Source organism: Ochotona princeps, unplaced genomic scaffold, assembly GCF_030435755.1.
Source record: "Ochotona princeps isolate mOchPri1 unplaced genomic scaffold, mOchPri1.hap1 HAP1_SCAFFOLD_104, whole genome shotgun sequence".
NCBI lineage: Eukaryota > Metazoa > Chordata > Mammalia > Lagomorpha > Ochotonidae > Ochotona > Ochotona princeps.
This window is the reverse complement of record NW_026700974.1, coordinates 67,898-93,914: the sequence shown is the minus strand read 5'-3', so window position 1 is coordinate 93,914 and position 26,017 is coordinate 67,898. Positions and strand designations below refer to the sequence as shown.

Sequence of the window (26,017 nt, the reverse complement as noted above, 5' to 3'; positions counted from 1 at the left end):
ACCTGTATCTTCCAGAATCTTCCAGGTCTTTCTCACTTTGGTGATTTTCACCCAATGACTCAACATTCCATTTTTGTATTTGTGTGAACTTTGCTGATCTGTGTACTATGTTTCATGCATGTTTGCTGAAGGAAAGATTACTAGGACTGCTTGGCATAGGAACCACACCAAGTTGCAGGAGGCCCTTAAACACTGTCCTCAGCCTGCACTTCTGCCTCATTGTGTACTGCGCTAACTCTTTTCCTCACTGAGTCATGCTGGAGCTGTGAGTTTCCACATGTCTTTTCCATGTGGGAGAAGCAGTGTTGAACACACTATTTGTCTGGAACAACTACTTGACAATCCCTTTCTTTGCTTCTAGTCGTTGGTATGATGTTCTTCTTTTCTTCCTGAGAATATCCACCCAATAGTTCACATGTTCATGTGCAACCAAGTCACTTCTGGCTCATCTTCTGATGTAAATCACTGTAACGCATTTTGGACACTCATATGGAGTTCCAGGCTCTGGCCCAGCCTGACCTAGTCCTAGCTATTGCACTTTGAGGGAGTAAACCAGCAGCTGGATGATCTCTCTTTTTTCCTGTCTCCATCTTTATTTACCTCCTTTTCAGTTTCTTTTCCAAGTCCTCAGTAACCCTAGTGGTATATGACCTGTTGTGACCTTATTTTGTGACTGGTGTCATTATAGTACTGGACTCACCTGTCCATGTTATTTTCATCATGGAGACTTGATTCATTTGGATGCTGTAGCAAAGGCATCTTGCACATGGCAGACTCAGGATACAAGGGCCAAGTTACTAGGCCTGGGCAAGTCATCTGTTAAAAAAAATGCATTTTAAAAGGAGTAAGGGGCCCAGTGTGGCCGCCTAGTGGCTAAAGTCTTCACTGCACATGCTGGGATCCTATATGGGCACCAGTTCATGTCCTGGCAGCCCCACTTTCCATTTAGCTCACTAATTGTGGCCTGGAAAAGTAGTCTAGGACAACTCTGCACCCACATCAGAGACCTTGAAGAGGCTTCAGCTCCTGGCTTTGAATCAGCGCAGCTCCAGCTGTTGCAGCTGCTTGGGGAGTGAATCTAAGCATGGAAGATCTTCCTCTCTGTCTCTCCTCTCTGTATATCTGAATTTATAATAAATAAATAAATCTTTTTAAAAAACAGAATCGGTAGCTACTCCCACTTTGTTAAAAGCATAGAATCATTATTCTTTTTCTGACTCCATTACAGAGAGAGTACTCCATGTATTTCATACATGAGCAATGATTCAGATCAATGTAGTTAATGCAGTAACACAGAATAATCTTGTTCCTACTTTTCTGTAGAAGGACATTGTGACCCTAGAAAGTCAGCAAGCACAGGATCACAATTGATATGATAATATTGGTATGAAAACAACTAGATGGATACCTTTTGTATAACTGATTGGACATCATTTGTCTGAGAACAACTGAGTGGATGGCATGTGAATGAGAACACTTGGTGGGGTACACAAAACAAAAGAGTTCCGAACAAGGGTATAGAGACAATTGATAGGTTCTGCAGATAAGCTCAATACCTCAATACCTCCCCCCTCTTATCTCCCCCCTCTTATGTGACCCTCTGTCTATAAAGTCTGATGCCCCTAATAAATGGCAACTATTGAGCATCAATCAGAGTCCACATGCGTTATGACAGGCTCTGTCCACCAAGTCCATCACTGCAGGACAGCGACACTTTCCCTAATCTAAATAACATGATGATGTCACACATTAGTGAGTCATTTTTAAAGTCCTTATTTGGGATAAAGCACAAAGTAAAATTCCACATCTTAAGTCATTTTAAGGATGGTTGAATGGTTAAATATACTCTTACTGTATGCAGTCTCCAGAACTTTTCACTAAGTATTAACCTATTTTTCATTCCCTCTTCCTTGTAAGATCCTGGCAATCAGTATTCTGTTTCCTGTTTCTGTCACACTGAACCATATAATGTCTTAAGTAATAGAGCTTATTTGAAAGGAGCAAACTAGGCCTAGTACGGACTTGTGACCAGTCCTGGTTTTTGTAAGCAACAGACGCTGACTCAAAAGCCTGCATTCTTGCCCACCATATAATTTACAAGTATCTTAAGCACCTTATTTGCATATATTTAAAGCAGAACAGGGGGAGGTCGAGTGGAGAGAAAGAGAGAGAGAGAAAGAGAGAGAAAGCGAGAGACAGAAGCAGAATGAATGAATCTCACTCACTGCTTACTCAAATAACGTAGAAGCTGAAGCTGGGCCACAATTAGGTCAGCAACTCAACACAGCTCTCTGATGATGGCAGGGACACAAATCCTTGAGCCATCATCTTTTGCTTCCAAGAATGCCCATCAGCAGACACTGGCATGGGGAGCAGAGCCAGGGCTGGATCCCAGAAAAGCTGCTAAGGAAATCAGGCACCCAGGTGTGTCTATCTTGCAGTGAAAAATGTCATCCCGTACCCCTAGAAACTACACTGATTCATTCAAATCACATGTGTCTCAGGATGTTTACACTGGAACAGAAAGCACTAAACAAGTTCGACAAGCTAGTTGTGTGCACATTTCTGCAAGTTCTTTCCCCCCTCAGTACTTACTACTCCAAGGCCTACAAGGTTGTTACTTCTTTTTTGTCTGAGTAGCTATGAAATGTTTAGATAAGCTCACACAACACCTTTCAAAAACCATTCTCTACTCTCAAACTCCAAACCCTTGTTCATGTTGTGCCATTTGAACCCCGCAGTCAGTCAATAGTCCGGATTCTGTTTCTTATTCTGCCCCATCCAAACACTAACTCACCTTCCCAAGCTTATCTGGGTGCATCTAAAGTCAAGATCCCTGTTGCCATCTGGTAGACCCAGGAGCAGTGGACGTATCTCACCTGGAGAAATGTTTGCCTGTAAGAGGTGGTAGGAGGGAGTCAGAATCTTTTCCTTGAATTAAAGCAGATGCACACAATCAAAGCCATTTTTGTTTCAAGTACAATGTGTCCCATTTCACCGATGTGAAAGTATCACCATTTGCCAATTTATATTATGGTAAAATGCACATAATATAAGTTTTAGTAAGAATATAATTTAGAAGGATTATCTTATTTCTTTCAGTGTGAGTCATATAGACTATCTTACCTCTTGCTTTCTCTGATAAAGACAGAAGATAGGCTCACTTCACAGAATATGCACGAGAACCTAATGGAGGTTTGCCTTTGCCCCATTCTGGAAGACAGAAAGTCCTTGGCATGTATCTAGATAAAGAAAAGGGACACAGGAAGTGTGTCAGGTTAGGTCCACACCATCTCACTCTCCAGCAGAGAGATATGCAGGCTCCCAGCTTCTGGTGCTTCCTTACAGGGCTCTCAGTTCCAACAGGAGTGGCAGGAACAACCTTAGGCTTGGAAATTGGTAGGAACATCACATTTGGCAACACAACTATAGATAACCAAAGCCTAATAAAGAGAGTTGAGGTAGCACCTTATGATGGCAGCATTGGTTTTCTATCTTTCGGGCCACTAACATTCCTATTTCCTGGGAATTTTCTAAATTGATGGCTCATGGGAAATGATATTCACTGCTCATAAGTTCTAGACAGTTCCAGAATGGACATTACCAGACCAAAGATTCAACTGATGTACACTGGTTCTGTGCTATGTCTACAGGAATGATCAATGTGTTTACATCATCTGGTGATAAAGCATCCAAAATTAAGGACCTCAATAGCAATTAAGCACTACACATTACATAGTATGATGCTCCTGCCAAAAGGCAACAAAGACCCAAACTGTAGTTGTGTGGTGAGCTTGGATGAGTTTCTCAAGTTCTGGAATATCTGTTCAACAAATCCTATTATATTGTACAACCCTGAATGATTTTTTTAATGGCCATGATAGCAAGTGTGGAGAGGGGCTGATTGTCTATCAGTTAGAGAATCAACCTCTGAATTCAGGGGAATAGAATCTCCACTGTAACATCAGCACTCGCTGATGTGTGTCTATTTTTCAGACAAACATAGCAGGTCAACTGGTTTTACCTTCAGACATCCTGAGGGAAGAGTTACTATTCAGCATATTAAAGAACCAAGATGTTTTCTGCTTTTGTGATTTCTGCCTTAATTGCTTGGCTGGGAGCTGTGTGAACTCCAGGCCTGACAGTCTATGTGACAACCAGCAGGACACCTGTCACGTCACATAGGCAGACCACTCCTCAGGAAGGAGGTCCCTGGTGTTTGATAAGATTCACGCCCTCTAGCTCATCAATTTGTACCTTTTGAAAGTTACTTGCTTCAAACCCACCAACAGAAGCCTGCCAACTTGCTCTTTTGGAAAGTTAACAGTTAAACTGACCAATCATGACTGTATAATTATATGGAATTTTCCTGAAATGTATAAGGACCCTGTGCTGCTGTTCAACCTTGCTCTTATTCTTTTCCTGCCCTGCTGTTCCTGCTGCAGGGCAGGGCTGGGCGGTGGGGGGGTGGTGGTGGCTGGAGACCTAAGTTAATCTGAATAAACTGCCTTTATGTGTTGGCACCGACTGCAGGCTCGATTATTTTCTGGGGATCTCAAAATCCATCACAACAGTATCAATCCTGCAAACCCTTCCCAAAACTTTATCTCTAAATGTCATGTATCCAATGGAACCAACACTAGAAGAGCAAGTAGAATTATATTCCATCTTGCTCATAGCACCCTTGCAACAGTATGATTTGACTTGTTAGTTCTTGGATAAAGATGCCAGAACAAAACTTTCAGTAAACTTCAAAACAGTTAAATCAGATAGTACTTTTCTGATTCAATTACAGTGAAAACACAAAACCTATGCTTGAGCTAAGACTAAGCCAAGGGACATGGACTTCATAGTCCGTAAAAGAAAGGCTAGATTTTCCTGCAAAAATGAACTAAAGAGCTAAAGACAAGAAAGTGACATAGGGACTGGAAGGAAGAGGATTGTCTACAGCTGTTCATACCTGTCTGTCCGCCTGGTCTCTGCACTCATTTGAGCCACATCACTGGGGCGGGGGGGGGGAGGGCTGTAATCCACTGACATGTATTTGAATCATGGAAGACAATGACGTCATTGTTCAGCAGCTAAGCAGTGATTTTTTGTCTCCACTCCATGCCTACTGTTTTTCTGGAATTACAAGGAGATTAAAGTTATTAAAGGGGTCATATTATGGACAGTGCTCTTTTCAGCAATGTGTGCATTGGAGATGATTGGCAAGCAGTCTGTGAACTCTGTTCTATACTTTGAAACAAAACATTTGGAGAATTAAAAAAAGGAATAATACCTATATATATATATATCCATTTACATATATAATGATCTTGTATTTTGCATGGAGGTTGCTTTATATCTGAGAAACATGTGATATTTGAGCTTTTGGAATTGGCTTATTTACTGAGCATAATGGTCTCTAGCTAGGACCATTTAATTGCAAATGGCAGAATTTCCTGAGTAGTATTCCATGGAGTTCATGTAGCAATATATTCTCATAGATGAACTATATAATGGAGACTAGAAGCAAAAATATGCTGCACTATGCATCTCTAGCCTTGAATTAAGGGAGACCTCCCAATAAAACTACTGAATGTATCTCGACAATGGAATACCATTATCTATACCTACAATGCATGGAACACTTAAGTGCTGAATACTGAACTAGTGACTGCTGTTGAAAGAGCAAATCATTGTTATAGTATAGGAGAAAACAGCTGGGAGAGGACTGGGGAGGGGAAGGAACCTGTGCCTGTGGAACCATACTATGAAATTAAAAAAAAAAAGGAACAATGGAATTTAAATATATCCAGATCAGATCAGCTATAATCAACCAATAAAATCTCAAACAAAGAAGTACCACACAAGTCACCCGTCTGCCTACATTGGGATCGTCATAGTTGTGTGTGAGTTTTCAGGGCTCATCATTACTTGCACTCACTTTAGCCCAGGGCAGATCAACAAGACTTGCCCTTTTGGAGAACAGAGGACATGATCCCACCTCTTCAACTTCTCTATCACCACTTGAATTTTGCTGTGTTACAATGAAGTTTAGGGCAGAGTCTGATGCAGGCACATTGACCAGGCAGAAGCAGAACCTAACTGCATGCCTGGAGAAAAGAAAATTGCTAAAGGTATTCTAGCATATGAAGACAGCAAACAGGATGGGGCAGAGACAACATATAGAGCCTTAGAAACATCACCAGGATTTGCTCATGGAAAGGGGTCCTGGAACGAACCAAGTATCACTTGAGCTTAGGGGTGATTTGGTATCATCCCACACTCCCTATACTCATCATCAGATTTCTGGGAATCCGGCGTTTTAACTGTGTTTCACCAGAACTGTCCCAGTAGAAGCACATTCCTGATTTTATTTGTGAATCATGAAGTGTGGAGGGGATACCTGGTTTATCAGTGGATGGATGGATTAAAATATAGAAGACTTTTAAGTAGCACTGTTAGAAGCAGTTCTATACAAGATAGAGGCAGGACAGAAAAGGCTAAGATAACACAGGGCAATAAGTAGGTGGTGTGATGGGAACAGAAGAACCAGGCCTGGGTGGAATTAAGATGAGGTAGTGGGAAAGGGCTTTCTTCATCAGCACAGGAAAAAGGTGGGGTAGACAGATCCGAAGGAGGCTGATTCAGGGCTAATGAAGCAGGAGGAAAGTGGATTACAACCCATTGGGTTTGAAGGAGTGAAAGACTTTGGGGATGGGTGATAAGGAGAGTGAAAACTTTGTGGAGGATCATCCTGGTCTGGGAGACAAGTAGGGATCAGGATATAGCAACAGAAGGCTGAGGTTACTGTGGAAGTCTAGGAGGATAAGGCTGGGATGAAAGACCAGAAGGAAGGTGGGGCTGGAGTGGGGAACCAGACAGAAGGCTAGGCTGGGGCAGATGAGCAGAAGGCTGGGACCAGTGACAAGGGATAGAGTGAAGGAACGGGCAACAGAGTTGGAAGAGTAGGATGATGAGGTTGGGCGGACAATGAAGGCAAGGCTACAATGAAGGACCAGAATGTACATCACACTGGAGTGTGGAACAGAGGGATGTTGAGGCTGAGGAACAGATCGAGAAAAAAGACAGCAAGGAGAATGTATAGGAGGGTGAGGTAAGGAGCAGGACTAGGATGAGGAAGAGCCTGCAACAGAGGAGCAGGAGGAGGCTGAGTCTTGGGTGGAGGGCCAGAAGGAGGTTGAGGTTGAAGCTGGGACGGGGACACCTGAGCAGGCGGAGGCTAGGCAGCTGTTCAGAATGAAGCTGAGCCTGGGAGAAAGAAGGAGTAGGAGCAGGCCGAAACTGAGGAACAAAAATAGCAAAGGGACAGCAAAGAGAGCAAAAAAGAGGGTGAGGCTTAGGAGGACCAGCAGGACGCTGAAGCTGGTACTGAGGTGCAGGAGGCTGAGGCTATGACAGAGGTGCAGGAGGAGGCTGAGTGCTGGAGGAGGAGGAAGCTGAGGCAGAGGTGCAGGAGGAGGCTGGGGGAGGGACAGAGGAGGAGGAGGCTGAGGGTGGGACAGAGGAGGCTGGGGCAAGGCTGAAGGTGGAGGCTGAGGCTGGGGCAGAGGAGAAGGAGGCTGAGGCTGGAGCAGAGGAGGAGGAAGCTGGGGTTGAGGCAGGGCTGCAGGAGGAGGCTAAGGCTGGGGCAGAGGAAGAGGAGGCTGAGGCTGGGGCAGAAGAGGAGGAGGCTGTGGCTGAGGCAAGGGTGCAGGAGGAGGCTGGGACAGAGGAGGAGGAGGAAGCTGGGGTTAGGACAGAGGAGGAGGAGGCTGGGGCAGGGGTGCAGGAGGAGGCTGAGGCATGAGTGGAGCACCAGAGGGATATTGAGGTCTGAGTAGGGGACTAGGAAGGGGTGGGTCGGGCTAGAGCAGATGAGCAAGAAAGTAATGCTGTTAAGAAGGAACAGGAGCATTAAGCTTGCGCAGAATAGAAGAAGTGAGGTTGATAGGGTTGGCAATGAGGTGAGGCTGTTTTGCAAGGAAAGGTAGGAGGCACTCTCAGTACTCGTGGCCACAAGGGAAGTGGAATTGGAGTGCAGGGTCAGGAGGAGGGTGGGGTTTGTGTTTAGGGTAAGGAGGAGGGTGGGGTTTGTGTTTGGGACCAGGAGGAGGATGGGGCTCATGTGTGGGAGGAGGAGAAGGAGGGGGTTCGTGTTTGGGACTAGGAGTGGGGTGAGACTGGTGTTTAGGACAAGGAGGAGGATGAGGTTTTTCTTCAGGAACAGGAGATGGGCAAAGCTTGTGCTTAAGATGTGAAAGCAGATGTAGACTGAGTGAGGAATTATTTTGGTGAGGCTTGTGGGGGTGAGCAGGAGAGTGAGGCTGGAATGGAGGAGCAGCTGCCAGATTAGGCTGGGTTGGAGAGGCAGATAGAGATTGAGCTAAAGGAGGAGCAGGACCAGGAAAAGACTTAAATATAGGACCAGGAGGAGTCTCAGGTTGGGGTAGAAGACCAGGAAAGTGGGACTGCAGTAGGGTACTAGAAGGATGGAGGGGTCACAGCCGGAGGATTAGCAGGCGGTGGTGGGTGTGCAGTGACAGAAGGAAAATAACATTGGTGGGGCTGGGTTGGAGAGCCACGAAGAGGGTGAGGTCAGGGCAGAGCAGCAGGATGATAAGGCTCAGATATGGCAACAGAAGGGCCAGCTTGGAGTAGAGGTTCAGAGGGGTGACGCTGGGGTTTAGGACTAGGAGGGTAAGGCTGGCATGAAGGTTGAGGGTAAGGGAGAAGGTGGCATAGAAAAGCAAATAAAAAATAGGGCTTATCTGACATTTTCAGCTGAATACTCTAGCTGTCAAATGTGACTGGCATGTGCCTGGGCCTACTGCTGCTTTTATACCCTATGTCAACCTATGACATTGTTCATTATGACATGGACACACACACCCCTCTGGGCAGTGAGTAGGCCACACCCAGCAGGGCAATGGTTCTGTGGAATAGGTTTAAGGGTAATCATGGGAAACGGGACATCACATGTATGGGTCTGTAATAACAGTCCTTGTTCTTGGAGGTGAAAAGGAGTTGTGCCTATCTACTGATAGGCAGAGTGGGCAAAGGTCATGGATAGCACTAAAAGGTTAGAACCTAAGACAGTTCTGGTGTATTGGCAAATGGGAAAGAAACCGGTCCCCTTGTTTACTGTATTTTCAAAGCCCCTTCACATCACATATCTGCACAAGCACAATGTAATCAGAGCTGCTATGTCCATTTCATTAGTGTGGGGATTGAGAGACAAGAGAGGGAATTCTCCTGGGCAGGCTGTGGAGGACAAGCAATGGGATAATTGTGGCCAGAAAAAGGGAGGTGGGGCATATAGACTGTTGCCAAAAACATGATCGTTACAGTAGTGCCAAATCAGAAGAATGAAAACAAGGTTAGGTCGTAGAAGATGAGGACAGCAGCCTCTACCTCACACTTCCCTCCTATTCAGTGGGGGCTGGCTAGGTGTTCTAAGCACAAAAATGGACCCAAGATGATGGTTCAGTGGCTAAATCCTCACTTTACAATCACAAGGATCCCATATGGGTGCTGGTTTATGCCCCAGCTGCTTCACTTCCTTTCAATCTCCCCTCTGTGGCATGAAAAATCATGACAGGATTGCCCAAATCCTTTGCGTTCTGCACTAAAGTGTGAGACCTGGAAGAAGCTCACGACTCCTGACTTCAGAATGGCTAAGCTCTGGCTGTTGCAGCCATTTGGGGAGCTTGCTAAGAAGCGGGGGTCTCTTTCTAATGGCTGGCGATTGCCAATGGGCTGCTGAGCTATTATCACTGTGGTTGGGTGCAGTTGGCTAATGGCACCCCAAGGCATACTGGGTTTCTCTCATGGTTAATCGCAACTATCTGCCTCTGTACCTAATTGTCCTAAGATGCAAACTGATTGATTTGTAATCCACACTACCTGAGTTGGTTGGAAATCCCTAGCTGCTGCATGTTAAAGGGAGCTTACAAACCCCTGACTTTGTCCATGCAGGTGGTGGTTCCTGGAGTATAACAGGAGGTGCTGTCACCATCTTGATAAATAAGGACTCCTCCTAACATCCTACACTTGGCTACCATGCCATCGCTCTCACTCTTCACAACATTACTCCAAATCAGATTCACAAACAAACTGCACTGCATCACTAATAAGGTTTTTAAAACATTGTGCTGGGCCCAGTGTGCTGGCCTAGTGGTTAAAGTCCTCACCTTGAACATGCCGTGATCCCATATGGGCACAGGTTCTAATCCCAGCAGCTCCACTTCCCCTCCAGCTCCCTGCTTGTGGCCTGGGAAAGCAGTCAAAAGATGGCCCAAGACCTTGGGACCATGTACCCTGGAAGAAGATCTGGGCTACTGGCTTCAGACTGGCTCAGCACCAGCCATTGCAGTTACTTGGGAGTGAATCATCAGATGGAAGGTCTTCTCTGTCTCTTATCCTCTCTGTATATGTGTCTTTCCAATAAAAACAAATAAAGCTCTAAAAAAAGTGTGCATACTTTGTTGGGGTTGTCCATTAAAATACACATTATGAAAAAAAAATATGTAGGAGATAACTATATTCCTGGCCCATTCTGCAACATGAACTCTCACTGCCATGAACACTTGTGCAATAAAGACATAGAGACAATCACTGACCCTTCCTCACAAAGTGGCTTCCTGAATGAAACAATGCTAATTGTCTTAATACATGTAGCTATTTTTGCTCCAGTAATGAAGGGAAGTGATGCTGTCTTAACCCCAACTGCGAAGTTTCCACAAAGTAGAGTAGAGCAATTCTGGAAATTTTCTTCTCCCACTGGACTTGCTTTTTCAAGTGTCACCGCCGGTGGAAAAGGATAGGGCAGTGAATTTGAATAGAGTTCAGATTTACAAAGCACAGACAGGAAATTAATACGAAGCAACAATTTTATACAATTTATGGCATAAAATAAGACTCAAATTTCTAAACCAAGCAGAACATAGTAGAGAACAGAAGGCAGACATAAAGAGGAAAAAAGAAAAAGCCCAACAGAATGAAAAACAGCCATTGAAGTAAAAAATCCAACAAACAGCATCGAGTTCAAGATACCACTTTCTAATATTTGAATGAAAAAGCAGATTATAGGAATAAACAGATCTCAGAGTTCAGAATTCTGACAGTATATGCAATTAAAGGACAACAAGAGGATGCAAATGAGGAAGCTTTTAAAGGACAGCTGAAAGAGGGCGGGGCAAGTTTGGCCTATTAGCTTAATCTCTACCAGAGAAGCAAAGATCAAATTCTGGAATAGCTGTCTTGAGTCCTGGCTAGCTAATACCCACATTCTCCAAAGGCATATATTGGAAGGCAGCAAACAATGGCTCAAGCACCAGGATCCATGCCACCTGTGCGAGAGAGACAGATGGAGGTCCGATCTCTTGACTTGGACCAGGCCCTACACTGTATTATAGCAGATATTTGAGAATTAGAACCAATGGATGAGAGATCTGTGTTTGTACAGCTATCGCTCCATAGCTATATTTCAAATAAAACAGAAAAAATTACTATAAGAAAGAGCAGAAAAGGAGGGAGCTGAAAAGGGTAAGGATATATACAACACAATTTAAACATTCAATACACGCCTACAAAGAGTACCAGAAGGAGAAACTGCAGAAATAAGAAGAGGAAGTACAAAAAGAGATGATGAATGGGTTTTTCTTCAAATCACCAATCCTAGAATATAGAGTGCATAGCAGAAAACCTAAGAAATTAAAATCTGGACAAAACGGAGTGAAATTGCAAAGCAATAAAACAAAGAGATAGGAAAGACAGAAGAAGAAAATAAATGATTTATGAAATAATTCAAGGCAGAATTAAAAAAAAATAGACTAACCACAGTGAGAAATCTTCAAAATGCTGAGACAAAACAACTCAAAGGTTCCATAACCACAAGTACAGACATTCAAAACTGAGTCAAGGGAAAGACATGGTCATCATTGAAACCAAGCTCTAAAGGAAAAAACAAAAGAAAAAAAATTCCCATTAATAAATCCTAAGGATGAGAAGAGAATAGACTTCAGATGGAAGGAAATGCAACAGGAAGGGTCAGAGAACAGGGGATTCTGAGCGAAGAACGGTGGGTAGGCTGGCTTCCATCAGAGAGCCTGGACAAGCTGTAGTCAGACGCACACACACTGCTGGCTGTCCCCAACTGGAGAACTGAGACGGCAAGAATGGGAACACAAGAACCGAGAGGTGCCCCTCCATCCTGCAGTGACCCCCTTGTGTCTTCCTGACACAGTTCAGCACTATAAATGTCAGCTGGCGATGGAGAAATTGTATAGGATCCAGTGTCAGCATCACAAAAGATGGCAACAAAAAGTGGAGTTGGAATTGAGAGACAATAAATAAACTCATACTGTGGCAGTGGATAAAATGACAATGAAAGCTTAAACAGATACATGTGTGACTAAAATAATTCCCAAATTTGTTGAAATAAAAGTGGGTTGGTAATGAAATTCTTGATGGGAGTAGCAAGGAAGAGAGAGTTAAATGACTCTAAAGACCTCATGTCAATTCCATAATGTTACAAATTGCTGTTCATGTTATATTGGGACTCTTAATTGACTGGGATGATATTCTACCAGCTCTAACTTCGGACCAGAAATGGTCTCCCCAAGAAACTGTTCAACCCATCTGGACAATAAGTAGCTGGACTCTATGCTTAGTATATGTTTGCAAGGAAAGAATCTGAATTGAATTTGAACTGTAATAATGCACCAAGGTGGAGGAATCCACCAGGGGGGAGGGGCTTGAGGAGGGGTGGGGGGATTCCCAGAGCCTATGAAACTGTCACATAATGCATAATAATTAATAAAAAAAGACCTCATATAATTTTTAAATGAACATTTCTGAGAGTTTGATACTAAAATGAAAATGTCTGCCACTCCCAAGATGAATTTTATCAGGGCTGATCACGACAGATGTATATTACTTCTATGTTGCCCGCAGAAAGCCTCAATTCCTGATATGGATGTCTTAATTTTGTCAGAATTCAAACACTGTTAAGTCTGTGCTAATCCTCCCTATGTACTTCATGTACTAAAAATTCACATAATCTGAGATATGTTCCATCAGTATTGACCAGCTTAGGAACTTGGATATTTTTGTGCTTTTCTAGTTCCTCACTTAAGCTTCAGCTACATGACCCGGAAGGCTGCATGCCTTTGTCTACCCCAAGCTTGCATTGTCCCTGCCTCATGATTTTTACCTTCTGATAATGTAGCAAGGACCACAAGTCTTGAAGTTCCTGAGTAGTGGTTGGTGTATACTTAAGACAAAACGTGATGTGATGAATTATCTCATCCATCTGGGGTTGCCAAGTTTTGCTGGACCTGTTAGAAAAATGAATACCAAGAGGAGAGGAAGTGGATTATCAATGAGCATCTAGAAAACTACATAAGACAGAACACACAGATGCAGTACATTCATTTTAAAGCAAGCAACCATTTTGGAAAAAAAAGACTTAGTGACTTGCAGAGACAGAAGAGACACAGGCCACGAACTCTGAGAAAGCTTCAGCTTTTCAAAGTAGCAACTGCCCTTCCTCTGCTTCCGCCACCATTCCGTCCGCAGACAAGTCTGTGCTTTACCGTACAAGATCACACAATGACTGAGCAAGAAAATAAGTTCACACAAAAAAAGTAACTGAAATAATGGCTGACCCTCTCAGAAAAGCCCATGTCATGATATCTGCTACCATTTTGTACTGCCAAAGCATAGCCAGGTACTCCATGGCAGGCCACAACTGAACACTCCAAGTAAGTCGAGGTAAGCAGGCAATGCCTGGCTGGGCTGGGGAGGACATTTCACATTGTTTTTCTCCATAAATTCAAGTGGAAGCCCTTTGGCTTTTAATTCTAAACACTGGACATTCACAAGACTCTTCAATTGATCTGGACAAAAGAAAGAAGAGTTACATTAAAGCATAGCAGGCAGGAGTTCAGGGTTTGTACTTCCAATAACCAGTTACAAGAATGCACATAATCTGAGTTAGCACCATTAGGTTTCTTAACCTGAGCTTTGAGTTTTCCATCTGTTAAATAATGTTATTAATACCTACATGAATCTAGTGCTGGAATTAAATGTTTGACTATAAAGCTTAGCTCAATACAATGACACATATTTAATGAGATTTATACCCCAGAATGAGGAAGAATGTGTTGGCAGCAAGAGCGAATAAATTCTCAAGTGGGCCCGGCAGCATGACCTAGTAGCTAAAGTCCTTGCCTTGAACACGCCAGGATCCCATATGGGGACCGGTTCTAATCCCGGCAGCTCCACTTCCCATCCAGCTCCCTGCTTGTGGCCTGGGAAAGCAGTTGAGGACCCTGCACCCACATGAGAGACCCAGAAGGAAGTTCCAGGCTCCTGGCTTTGAATTGGTGCAGCACCGGCTGTTGTGGTCACTTGGGGAGTGAATCATCAGACTGAAGATCTTTCCCCGTCTCTCTTCTCCTCTCTGTATATCTGCCTTTCCAATAAAATAAATAAATCTTTAAAAAAAAAAAAAGGGTATCAAATACTGGTTACTCACAACCATGTCAATTCCATAAAATTGCAAATTGCTGTTGATGTCATATTGGGACTCTTAATTGACAGTGAGGATATTCTACCAGCTCTGACTTCGGACCAGAAATGGTCTCCCCAAGAAACTGTTCAAACCATCTGGACAATAAGTAGCTGGACTCTATGCTTAGTATATGTTTGCAAGGAAAGAATCTTGATTGAATTTGAACTGTAATGCTGCATCAAGGTGGAGGAATCCACCAGGGGGGAGGGGCTTGAGAAGGGGGAGGGGTGGGGGGATTCCCAGAGCCTATGAAACTGTCACATAATGCTAAATATTAATAAAAATAAAATAAAAAAAGGGTATCAAGTGCTACAGTACATTACCTAGCTTGACATCTTCTAGAATATTAGCCCAGGCCTGCAAGAGGCTTGCTTTTACTGTCCACTCAGAAGCAACCACTTGGAGATGATTAATTTCTTCCTGCCATCCACTCTCCCCAAAGGTGGGTGTCCGCACCCTGACTGCAAGGGCTTTGTGAAGGACTTTCAATTGCATAAAACAATCCACCAGCAGCTTGTTCTAAAACAATAAAACACAGGACAGCTTAGTACAGAGCAGGGGTTTTTCATAACAGTTTATTTGGCTAAGAAAACATTTAAGATATTTCTTCATGCTTCTAGAAAAATAGTTGTGCCTATTCTTCATGCTCAAGCGCTTTTTACAACAATAGTTAAAACTCTGAAAACCAATTAATGCTGTCAGGATGTTTGGGAGGTAGACTTTTTAGAGAAAGGTAAGTAAAGTTGAATGTTAGCTCCTAGGGTCCAGGGGAACCTCAGAGGTCAATTTCCGTTTCACTTACTACGTGTTTTCACATGTACCTTAAATTGAACTGGTCGTCCCAGGAACTTCTGCAACTTCTTTACACCAGGGAAGCCACCAGTTGGGCTCCTCAAACAACTCTGAATATGTTCTGAGACTGTCTGAAGCTCTCTGTAATACCTTTAATGGAGAAAAGAGACAGGAGAGAAATAAGGGGCAAATAGCAAGAAAAGTCAATTACTTCTCTCATTTCATTTACAGTCATCAATAAACAGAATAAAGCAAAGCACGCAAAATGAATCAGTTTCAATTTCAAATCAGCTTGTGTTCAAAATGAACTGTACAATACATTTCAATGTTATTACTCCAAATATGAGGCTTACTTCTCTTCATGATGCAGTAGAAGTTGGGGGATCTGACGGACCAAATGCTTTGAAACCCAGTGCCAATGGAGAGCAAGCAGGGCCAGACCTGGAGCATCCACTTTGACTGTGTCAGCCACCATCCAAAGCCGGTCCCGCCACTGCACAGAGCCTAAGATCTAAAAACACAGTAAATCAAGGCTGCTTATTAACATCTCAAATGACCTGGACTTCAACAATTAACCAACACTCAATATGCACAAAAAAGTTTTGTTACAGAAGGATATCTGAAGTAACGTTCAGGTACATGGAGAAAGTGAAGGTCTTATTCCCTTAGTACCTGAAGTACAAAGTTTATTTATAGAAAATGAAACTGTTGGATCATACCCTAAGTATAAAAAGGAGCTGCATTATTCTGTATTCCAAACAGCAGATGTAAAAAAATGTCCTAATTGCTGTATTTATTTGCCAATACCTAATATCAGTGATTTGAATTCTAGCTATTTGACCAAATGGTTTTAATTCCTACTTCCTGGATAACTGAAGATGTTGCCATTTTGCTAATTCTTCCTGGATATCTATGTCTAACATGGAAGATTTTTTCAAATCTCCTGATTATTTTTCAGTTTACATTATCTTACAAGCAGTTTCTTCTTTGCTTCTTTCTTACAGGTATCCATAAAAATAACAGCAGGTTTAATTTTTCTTACTTTTTCCCACTGCTAAAAACACTAAAAAACCTTTGCCTACCCTTAAGAGTACAAAGATTTTCTCCAGGGCCAGTATTGTGGCATATCACGTGAAACTTCCCCTTGCTGTGCCAGCATCCCATATGGGTGCCAATCTGAGTCCCTGCAATTCCACTTCCATTCTAACTCTTAGCTAACACACAAGGCTGCTCTATCTCTGATCTACCTCCCTGACAATGGCCTGAGAAAGCAGCAGAAGATGGCACAAATACTTGTGCCCCTTTACCTACAAGGGAGATCTACAAGAAGCTCCATATTCCTGGCTTCAGCTTGGCCCAACTCCAGCTGTTGTAACCACTGGGGGGAGTAAAACTGATTGAAGAACACCATGTCTCTTCCTGCATGTAATTCTTTCAAAGAAATACATAAATCGTTGTTTCTAATGTTAACAACAATACAATTTATCAAATAATACTGGACAAATGAGACACTGGAGTTAGTCTTGTTTTGTACTAAAACAATCTTAAAATAGTAACGGGTGGATGTTTGGTCTAAGAGCTTAAGAGGAAGCTTGGGGACACTTGCATCCCATAGTGTACGCCCCAACTGGAAATGTGGCTGTACTCCTGAGACTGTAGCTGCTAGTAAACATGTACGAAGGGTGGCAGCAGGTGATGATGGGCTGAGTAGCTGGGGTCATTCGCACAGAGCTGTGCCGAGTTCCAGGCTGCTACCTTCAACCTTCCCCAGCTGTCACATGGTTGGGGAGTGAAGCACTGACTGGGAAGGAAGTGTTCTTCTCTTTATCAGTCTTGCAAGTAAGCAAAGTATATAAACGAAAGAAAAACAAGCACATTTCCTACCTCACTGACACAGGCATCAGACACCACCCCTTGGGAGGACTGTACCCACAGCAGGACTAGTGCATCAAAGAGTTTTAAAAAGGCAGCAAGATTGACCACAATCTCATGAGGCAGGCTGTGATAGCTCTCTGGATCTTAAAATAAATAAAATAAAAGGCGTGCCATCGGTTAAGATTAATTTCGTGACATTTTCAGAATAAATTAAGCCTGGAACTTAACATCATTATCAACACAAAGGTCAAGTTTCAAAAGTGGAACTGAAAAAGAATGTATGCTTGCTATTACTAAGTTTAAATAATCCAAGTATACCTATAGATACAACATTTATGAAAAATTCAAATTATGAAATGAAAATACATATTTAAGTATTTGAACACAAAGAGAAAATCAAGCATAAATGCATATGGGTGGTTAGTTAAAAAGATAAAAAGACAATGAAACTAACAGTAGCTTCTATAAAATTGAGGTTATGCTTCTATAACTTGGAACTTTGACAAGCAGATATCTTTTTCTTGAAACAAATATAAAAGATGAGAAACTGTTCTTTCCTATAATCAAATGCTTCTGCATGTGCACCAGGCCCAGTAGGGCTAGTTGGGAAGTTCTGGCTTCGCTGTGACTGAGCACCTGCGAGTCTCCCTTCCCTCACTGCTGACATAAGCATCTATCTCACAGGGTGCTGCAAGAGAGGTGGGACACCTGAGATACATTCAGCTGAGGCTCTGCACCGAGTCCAGGCTTGGGCAGTGGTTGGCAGCCACAACAAGGAAGCCCATATGTTTACATAAAGGCCAGCAGATCAACAAGAATCAATAAACAGTAGCAGCTGCTGCATGTCAGCAGCATTATGCCATGCTATGCTTAACTAAAGAACATAAGCACCAATGTTCTTACCTTTATGGAATTCAAAAGACATTCTCAAAACACTATTTAGCTTTTTAACACCAACAGAAACTAAGTTGGCTTCAGTAAATATCCGTTTCTCCCGATAAAGATATATGATGGTCCTGGAAGAAGATTTAAAAGCAAGGTTAGTGACTGGCTGGGAACACCTTCAATGATTTCCTTTAGGAGCTGGATCTTGGGGAAGCTGAGAACGTCTACTTCCATCCTGCCATTCCTCCTGCCTCTACGAAGTGCAGACAATGGCTGCTGAAGTGGGAGAAGAGGAAGGACGGAGAGACAAAGCTAGGTCTACATAGGCTTCCAGGCCTCACTCCTTGGCTCTGCCTTGATGTTACAAACTGACCTGAGAGTTCTTCAAACCAGCCATGACCAAATTCATCTCTGATGTTGGAAGTTACCTGGGGAGGAGACTAAGGGGAAAGTAAAGCAGCCTCAGGTGAGAGTTTGCACCACACTCCCGGGGTCGCTTTCTGAAAACTCACTGCAATCATTTACATAATTATTAATAGTGTGTCTCCTGATAATGTACTCTATATTCCAATTTTAAAATAATTTTTAAACCTAGTTATACCAACAGCCAATTTTGAAACATCAACCAGCCACTAAAATGAGGAAGGATCATTCTGACAATTATCTGCATCTACATACGAGTGTAAGTTAGGAATGTCTCCGACAAGTGAGGGTAGAAAATGGCTGAGAAATAACAGATAGCTGAGCAAAGGACATGTGAGAACACAATGAGGGACTTCTCACAGTGGGAGGTTACGGAAGACCACAAGAAAGAATAATCTTTTGATAAAGGATGACTTTCAGATAATAACAATTAGCAAGATTGAAGGCACTCATTTTTAATACCCTTGAGCTTCTTGGTATTGACATACAGTGAACACACACAAGCTGCATTTGACAGTCTTAGGAAAGGTAGAATCTATAAAGCCAACAGGATCCAAGGAAAGCTGCCACCTACTTGTTTGCCTCAGATTCTAAAAAGGTTAACAGCTGCGGTTCCTTCTGTGGGTCAAAGTCCATTGAATTTTTAATGATGTCCAAAGCCTGCATATTCCATCGGGGGTCCAGAGGAACCACAAACTCATCTAGTTTCCAAAAAAAAAAAAAAAAAAAACAAAAAGAACAGGAGAATTTTGGAGCTTAAAACTTGTTCCCTGCTAATTTTCAGCTCAGTGCTTTCATCATTTCATGCTGGCTCAGGGATGGACAGGGAAATGCTATGGGTTTCATCCTAGGATATGAGAAATGCAGGAAGGCACATCTTTCAGCTTCCTTTCCAAATGTAAAATAGCTCCAATCAATGAATTCATTTCTTCACAACCTCAAAACACTTCTGAAAAGAATGCGTGGGTACAATTACTGAACCCACCACCATTGGCCATGAAAAAATTTACATGGCAAAATGAATAACACCTCAGTGTTCACTTTCAATAATAAATGCAACTCAGGGGCCAGTACCATGGCCTCTGGACACTGGTTTGTGTCTTAGCTGCTCCACTTTCAATCCAGCTCTCTACGGATGGCCTGGGAGAGAAGCAGAGGATGGCTCAAGTTCTTGAGACCTGTACTCCCATGGGGGCACTAAAGGAACTTTCAGGCTTCTAATCAGCTCAGCTCTGGCCATTGCAGGTAGTTAGGGAGTGAACCAATAGATGGAGGGCCTCTGTCTCTGTTTTCTCTCTGTAACTCTGCATTTCAAATGAAAATAACGATAAATCTACTAAAAAAAAGTTCAAATGTGTTTCTCTTAAAGACAGTATCTCTACAACTACTGTGACAGCATCAGCTGTAAAGGCTGCTGTCTCGTGTTCCTTTGGCTCATGCTGGACATGTCCTCTGTAAGGTACACAAGAACCCTGGGAGCATCTAGATGAAGGTGGTTGAGCAGGAGGGTTCTGTAGAGCATTCAAGTTTCAAAGCATCCACCATACTGTAGCCTACCAAGGAAGGACTGTGAAGAGAAACGTACTTATAAGCAAAGAACACATATTCTTTTTGAATTTTGTTTTTTTTTTCCTTTTTTTTTTAAAAGAATACGTATTCTAAAGCTCAATTAACAGACAACACTATTTAACTGAAAAAGAAAATGCAGTTAGACCTCATGTCTTCCCAAAGAGGACAAGCAGCATCTGCCACTCTGCATCTATCCTTCTCCTTGTAAAGCCAGGATTGAGTTCTGCAATAGCCCAACTATCATAGTAGTCTACTCTATTGCTGGGTTTCTTCCCATTCACTTCACTACCTTTAGTATCGTTGGTACCTTTAGAGTACAAACAGCAATTAATTTAGAATAATGCATGTATTTTTCCAACAGAAATACTTGTTATCTGCACATTCTGAATAACATCAAAAGAAAATGGAGGGATGAAGGGGTGACAAAAATCTTTGTGAAATGCTCCATTACCCTCATTATTGCTTATTATTGCTTCATTAAATAACTTTTGCTCTCTTTATTAAGAAAAGAAACTTTTGTTTGCCTAGACAATCTATTTTTTTCATTTTTTAGAACTTCTTCATTGGGTCCAGTGCTGTGGCCTAGTAGGTAAAGCCACTGCCTGATACATCAGCATCCCAGATGGGTTCAAGTCCCAGCTGCTCTAGTTCCAATTCAGCTCCCTGCTAATAGCCATGGCAAGCACCAAAAGGTGGCCAAAATGTCTGGATCCCATGTCCCCCCAGTAAGAGACCTAGATGAAGCTCCTGGCTGCAGGCCAGCCCAGTATTAGCCATTGTGACCATTAGGGAAGTGAATCAGCAGATAGAATATATCTCTTTCTCTCTCTTCTGTGTAACTTACCCTTCAGGCAGTCAAATTTAAAACTCTACCTGTTAATAGTGGAAGCAACATCAGAGCAGTAAGAACTCAATTCCCCTAGTTTTCAAATACAAGTATAAATTATGAACTGAAACACTGCCAACTTAATCTGTGGCAAAGTTGGGACGAGAGATCCTAACTCCTGGGTTCTTTTTTTTTTTTTTTTAATGATTTTTTAAAATTGTATTTTTGTTGACAATCTTTACATAGTTAATTACGGTTTAAAAAAAAGGTTCAGCGGGTATAGGGAAGTGGGTAATAGTATTATGTCCATATTGTTTCCATCATGTATCTGAGGTAAAGGGGAATATTGACGGAGAAGCCCCACCCAGTTTCCCACCCACCACAAGTCCCGGATGTGGGGCATGCTCTGAGATCCTTGCTCAAATGGTTTCAATAGTTCTCCAGTTATGAATCGCTGCCAGTTTCACTCGATGAGGTCATCCACTGATTGACACAGTCCATCAGAGTCTTCATTTGCCCAGTATTTTGCTGTCAACATATAGCTGAGGTGCTTGATTGACTTGCTCTGTCCTCTGTCTTTTCTTGGCTAGGGTTCTGAGTCCAGCAGTTCGACTGGGGAGATCTCCAAAGAAACTTTGAGGTATTTCCAGACCAGATTCTTGTATGTTCTAGCAAGCACAGGGCCCGGCACAGTCCATCACCATGATCAGCTTATGGTTTCAATTGCTGGGTTGGTTCTGTTTTCAGTCCTGACTTGTACTGGAACCAATGGGTGTTGCAATCCAGCCTGGTTCTGCACATACTTGGCCCTTGCATCAACCAGTGAGAGCTGCAGCCTAGTCGGGGCGACCCACAATAACCCCCACCAGGCCCGCCCCCTACCCTGGTTTGCCGGTATGTATAGCAGACTAGTCCAGTCTGTCCCACATCCCATTTGGCTCTTGTACTTGTCAGTGGGTATTAAAGCTTAGTTCCATCTAACCCACTCAACTCTCCAGCCCACACGGATGTTGTTGAGTGCCTCTCTGTCTAGCCACCTCAGTCCCCATTCTAGTTTTCATGCCCTCCCGCGGGACTAGTGACCCAAGAGGGAGGAACCCACTATTTCCCTCCTAGGTCTCTCTCAGTCCCGGTTTATGCACTCTTTGGGTGGTTCTGTGTACACTGGTAAATCCGAACACCAGAACAGAGTGTTGGTCGGGCTGGGACTGGTCGCGACAAAACCAGTGCACACTATGGAACGCTAGGGTGAGGTTGCCTGTACTGGATTTGACTGCAGCACCAAACCAGCACACGTGAGATCCAGGAAGGGAGGGGCAGAGCTGGCGGGGGGATAAAGGGACTGGTCCCCTCGCCAGATAGCTACTCCCACTGGGGAGCTTGAGCTGGGATGAGGACAGACTAGACTAAGCAAGGTTGCAACACGTGTGCGCTGCACGTGGACTAGATCAGGGAAAAGCCAGGCTAGACGGATTATTCCTGCTGGCGCAAGCATAAATTAGAGTAGGTGAGGGATGTTTGGGCTTAGCCACAGCATCAACTGGCAGAAACTCCTGGGTTCTTTACACTACATTGTACTCCTTAGCCTCTTTCAAACTACAAGCTAATGAACAATTTCACATAAAGAAAATTAATTTGCATCTGGGATAATCTCAAACTTGTAAGAAGTATTTTTATGTTCAGAACTCTGATGCTATTTCCCCATAAAATCAATGGACAAGTTTCCAAAACACTGATGAGACCCAGAAATCAAAATCAAGTGCCTACCTGTTAGATTTAGCTGTAATATTTTGAAGATATTGCTGATCCCAGATGAGAGAGAATTGGAGTAAAAATTTCTCAGACATGTGGCACTGGCTTCCAGATGAATCTGCACTGCTTCTATGGAGGATGGAGCAATAAACATTTGACTCTAGCAGCTGGGTGAAATTGAACTTACAGCAAAGATGAAGTTGTTCTACAGCTGTACTATCCAAATAGCCTTGACTCACATGTGAGAATTTTGAAAAGTGGCTGATGTGGCAAAAGGACTCAATCATATAGCTTAATATAAAACACACATTCATTCATGCTAATAGCTCTCAGTACATAGTGGCTATACCCAGCCACTAATTTATTTACTATAAATACATATTTATATTATATTCAGAACAATGCAAATAAAACTATTTAACCAGGATGGGCACATACAATGTGGGAAGCCAGCATTCCACATCACAGAACCTCTCAGCCTTCCTGCTAATGCAGACTCCAGGAGCTAGGCGTGGTAGCTCAAGCAGGCAGGTTCCCCTACTTGCGGAAGACTTGGACTGAATTCATGGCTCTTAGCTCTGACACCCCAGCCCTTCTATTTGTAAAGTAAACCAACAGATGAGGGTGTGCTCTCTATCCTCCTCTAAAATAAATGTATCAACAAGTATACAAATTTTATATCATAGACACACCTTCACTGATTCACACGAACGTTCTCACAGATTAGAAAAGCCAGTTAATGCAGGACACAGCATTGTGACATGCAGGTTAAGCCACTGCCTACAATGCCAGCACCCCAAAAGGGTAAGTTTGTGTTCTGGATGTTCTACTTCCAAACAACAATCTGCTTTTGGTCTGGAAATCATCAGAAAATATCGCTGCTGCTTATATGCCACAAGTCACCTGTTTGGCACACTAGGACGAAGCTCTGGGTTCCTGGCTTCAGCCTGGCCAAGGGCTGGTCATTTCATTTCAAACTTCTATGGGGTAAACCAACAATGGAAGCGTTGTGTATGAGTGTGTTTATGGTGTCTCCCTCATGCTATAACTCTGATTAAATAAATACATGTAAAAAAAAAAAGACAACGTGAACTCAACTACTTTTTTACTCAACAAAGTATTCTGACAAAGTATTTCAACCTGGGCCCTGCAGGTGGCCTAGCAGCTAAAGTCCTTGCCATGAACATGCCGGAAACCCATATGGGTGCCAGTTCTAATCCCAGTAGCCCCGCTTCCCATTCAGCTCCCTGCCTGTGGCCTGGCGAAGCAGTTGAAAACAGCCCAAAGCCTTGGGAGCCTGCACCCGCATGTGAAACCTAGAGGAAGCTCCTGGCTCCTGGCTTTAGGTGCAGGACTGGTCACTGTGGCCACTTGGGGAGTGAATCAAAGGACAGAAGATTTTCCTCTCTGTTTCCTCCTTCTCTCCATATATCTGACTTTGCAATAAAAATAAATACATCTTACGGGGAAAAAAAGGAAGGATTTCATCCCTTTATTTTATTTATTTATTTATTTTTACTGGAAAGTCAGATATATAGAGAGAGGAGGAGAGACAGAGAAATATCTTCCATCCCATCATTCACTCCCCAGGTAACCACAACGGCTGGTGCTGAGCCAATCCAAAGTAGGAGCTCTTCTGGGTCTCCCACGCGGGTGCAGGGTCCCGGTCCCAAAACTTTGGGCTGTCCTCGACTGCTTTCCCGGGCCACAAGCAGGGAGCTGGATGGGAAGTGGAGCTGCTGGCATTAGAACTGGTGCCCATATGGGATCATGGCGCATTCAAAGCAAGGACTTCAGCTGCTAGGCCATGGCGCCGGGCCACATCCCTTTACTTTAAAAGCCAGACAATATTACTATTGCCTTCTCCTACTCTCAGAATGAAAAAAGTGCAAAGAAAATAAAGAAAATAAGTGTGATTACTTTGAGCAGTGGTATCCAGATTAGAATATGTGAAAACACATCACATACAACATATTCTCCAAGCAGAATAGTTATGCAAAAACTGTGGATAATAAAAATTAACATAATGTAACAGAATTGCATACACTTTCCTTACAAATTTTAGTGATGAGAATTTGAAATACCTTAGTATTACATGGGAACAGAAGTTGCTATTACGATACACGTAAGAACAGCCTTTGCCCTTAAATTTTTTGTGTGTCTTTCAGAATAATGCTAGGTCACAGATCTCTGCAAAGAATTCCCTCAGTAACCATTATAACAGTGGAAACACAAAATAAAATGGTGCTGAAGCATTTACAGAGTAAGTGTCTATAAATTCCCCCATTACTGAAATTAAGGTTTCTTACTAACGAAGCCCCTGTTCTACGTTCTTAGCTAAGGGAGCTCACCAAGACAGGCTACATCAGTTCCCAAGGTGCTGCAGTCAGCTGCCTCCTTCTTCCTGCTTCCCAGCAGCATCAGCCCTATCCATCAGTCTGTAATCCTACTTCCCCAGGGCTATGTATTGGATGTACTGCTATTTGAGAATGTTAAAAATCTCACTTTCAAAGTTCTCAAATTGGGGCCAGTTCTAATTCATAATTCTAATTTGCAGAAGGCAGAAAAGGAGTAGCGTATTCCGCAAACACTAGTCTCATGTATCCAATGCCTATTCACACCACTATCTATCCATATCTATCCACCTGACAACTTACATACCTGTCTACTATTGAACACTTATTTCTTGCTGACACTCCCCATGCCAGCCCTGCTTCCTCTGCCAGTCTACCTTTCTCAGTAACTGGTTCCACTTCTCATGCAATGATTCAACCACAGGACCATCAAGCTGTCCTGTCTATTTCACCACAAGTCTACACTGTCATTATCTCTTTCATGGTCCACAGGAAACAACTCCTGGCTACTCTACAGCACCAAACCAAGGAGAAATTTCACTGCTCTTGTTTCCTATTTCATCCTCATAGCCTAACAGTGTCTGGCAAATACTACAGTCTCAGTATATACCTGTTACCTGAGTTAATGAGGCAAACAACGCACGGCTCCACAGATGAGTAATAGGTACACAGAGGTACTACTACATGTCCATTGTCAGGTACTTTGGCAGAAACACAAAAGTTACGAATACCTGAAATTGGGATGTGATGTTATCATGGGAATAGATCCATCTACCATTCCTCTCTCACTAACAGTGAGGACACCTCCAGGCTCAAGCAACGCATTCAAATGATCCAGCACTGATGGGCTGCACAGACAGAATTCAAAAGATGAACACGCTGGCACATCGCTTTGATACTACAGTCTCTCACACAGGCACCCACCTACCTTTTTTTTTTAAAGATTTTATTCATTTGTATTGGAAAGCTGGATATACA

General features: G+C 42.9%; 1 protein-coding gene across 1 annotated transcript; it reads right to left on the bottom strand.

Moving 5' to 3' along the window:
- Positions 1–13,877: 13,877 nt before the first annotated feature.
- On the bottom strand, positions 13,878–22,809 carry LOC131479376 (midasin-like). Its single transcript, XM_058659920.1, has 8 exons — positions 22,701–22,809; positions 19,113–19,239; positions 18,134–18,246; positions 17,240–17,373; positions 15,709–15,866; positions 15,385–15,505; positions 14,942–15,082; positions 13,878–13,886 (listed from the first exon to the last, which is right to left on the bottom strand). The coding sequence occupies exons 2-8, from the start codon at positions 19,202–19,204 to the stop codon at positions 13,878–13,880; spliced, it is 768 nt and encodes a 255-aa protein (XP_058515903.1). The 5' UTR covers positions 19,205–19,239; positions 22,701–22,809.
- Positions 22,810–26,017: the final 3,208 nt, after the last annotated feature.

Bases quoted from the DNA above. Each gene is read 5' to 3' on its own strand.
- LOC131479376 (XM_058659920.1), bottom strand. From the start codon at position 19,204: ATGCAGGCTTTGGACATCATTAAAAATTCAATGGACTTTGACCCACAG. The intron at 17,374-18,133 runs GTAAGAACATTG...ATTTATTTTAAG, and splicing joins GTCTTTTGAATTCCATAAAG to ATCCAGAGAGCTATCACAGC. The intron at 15,083-15,384 runs GTACATGTGAAA...TTATTGTTTTAG, and splicing joins GACGACCAGTTCAATTTAAG to AACAAGCTGCTGGTGGATTG.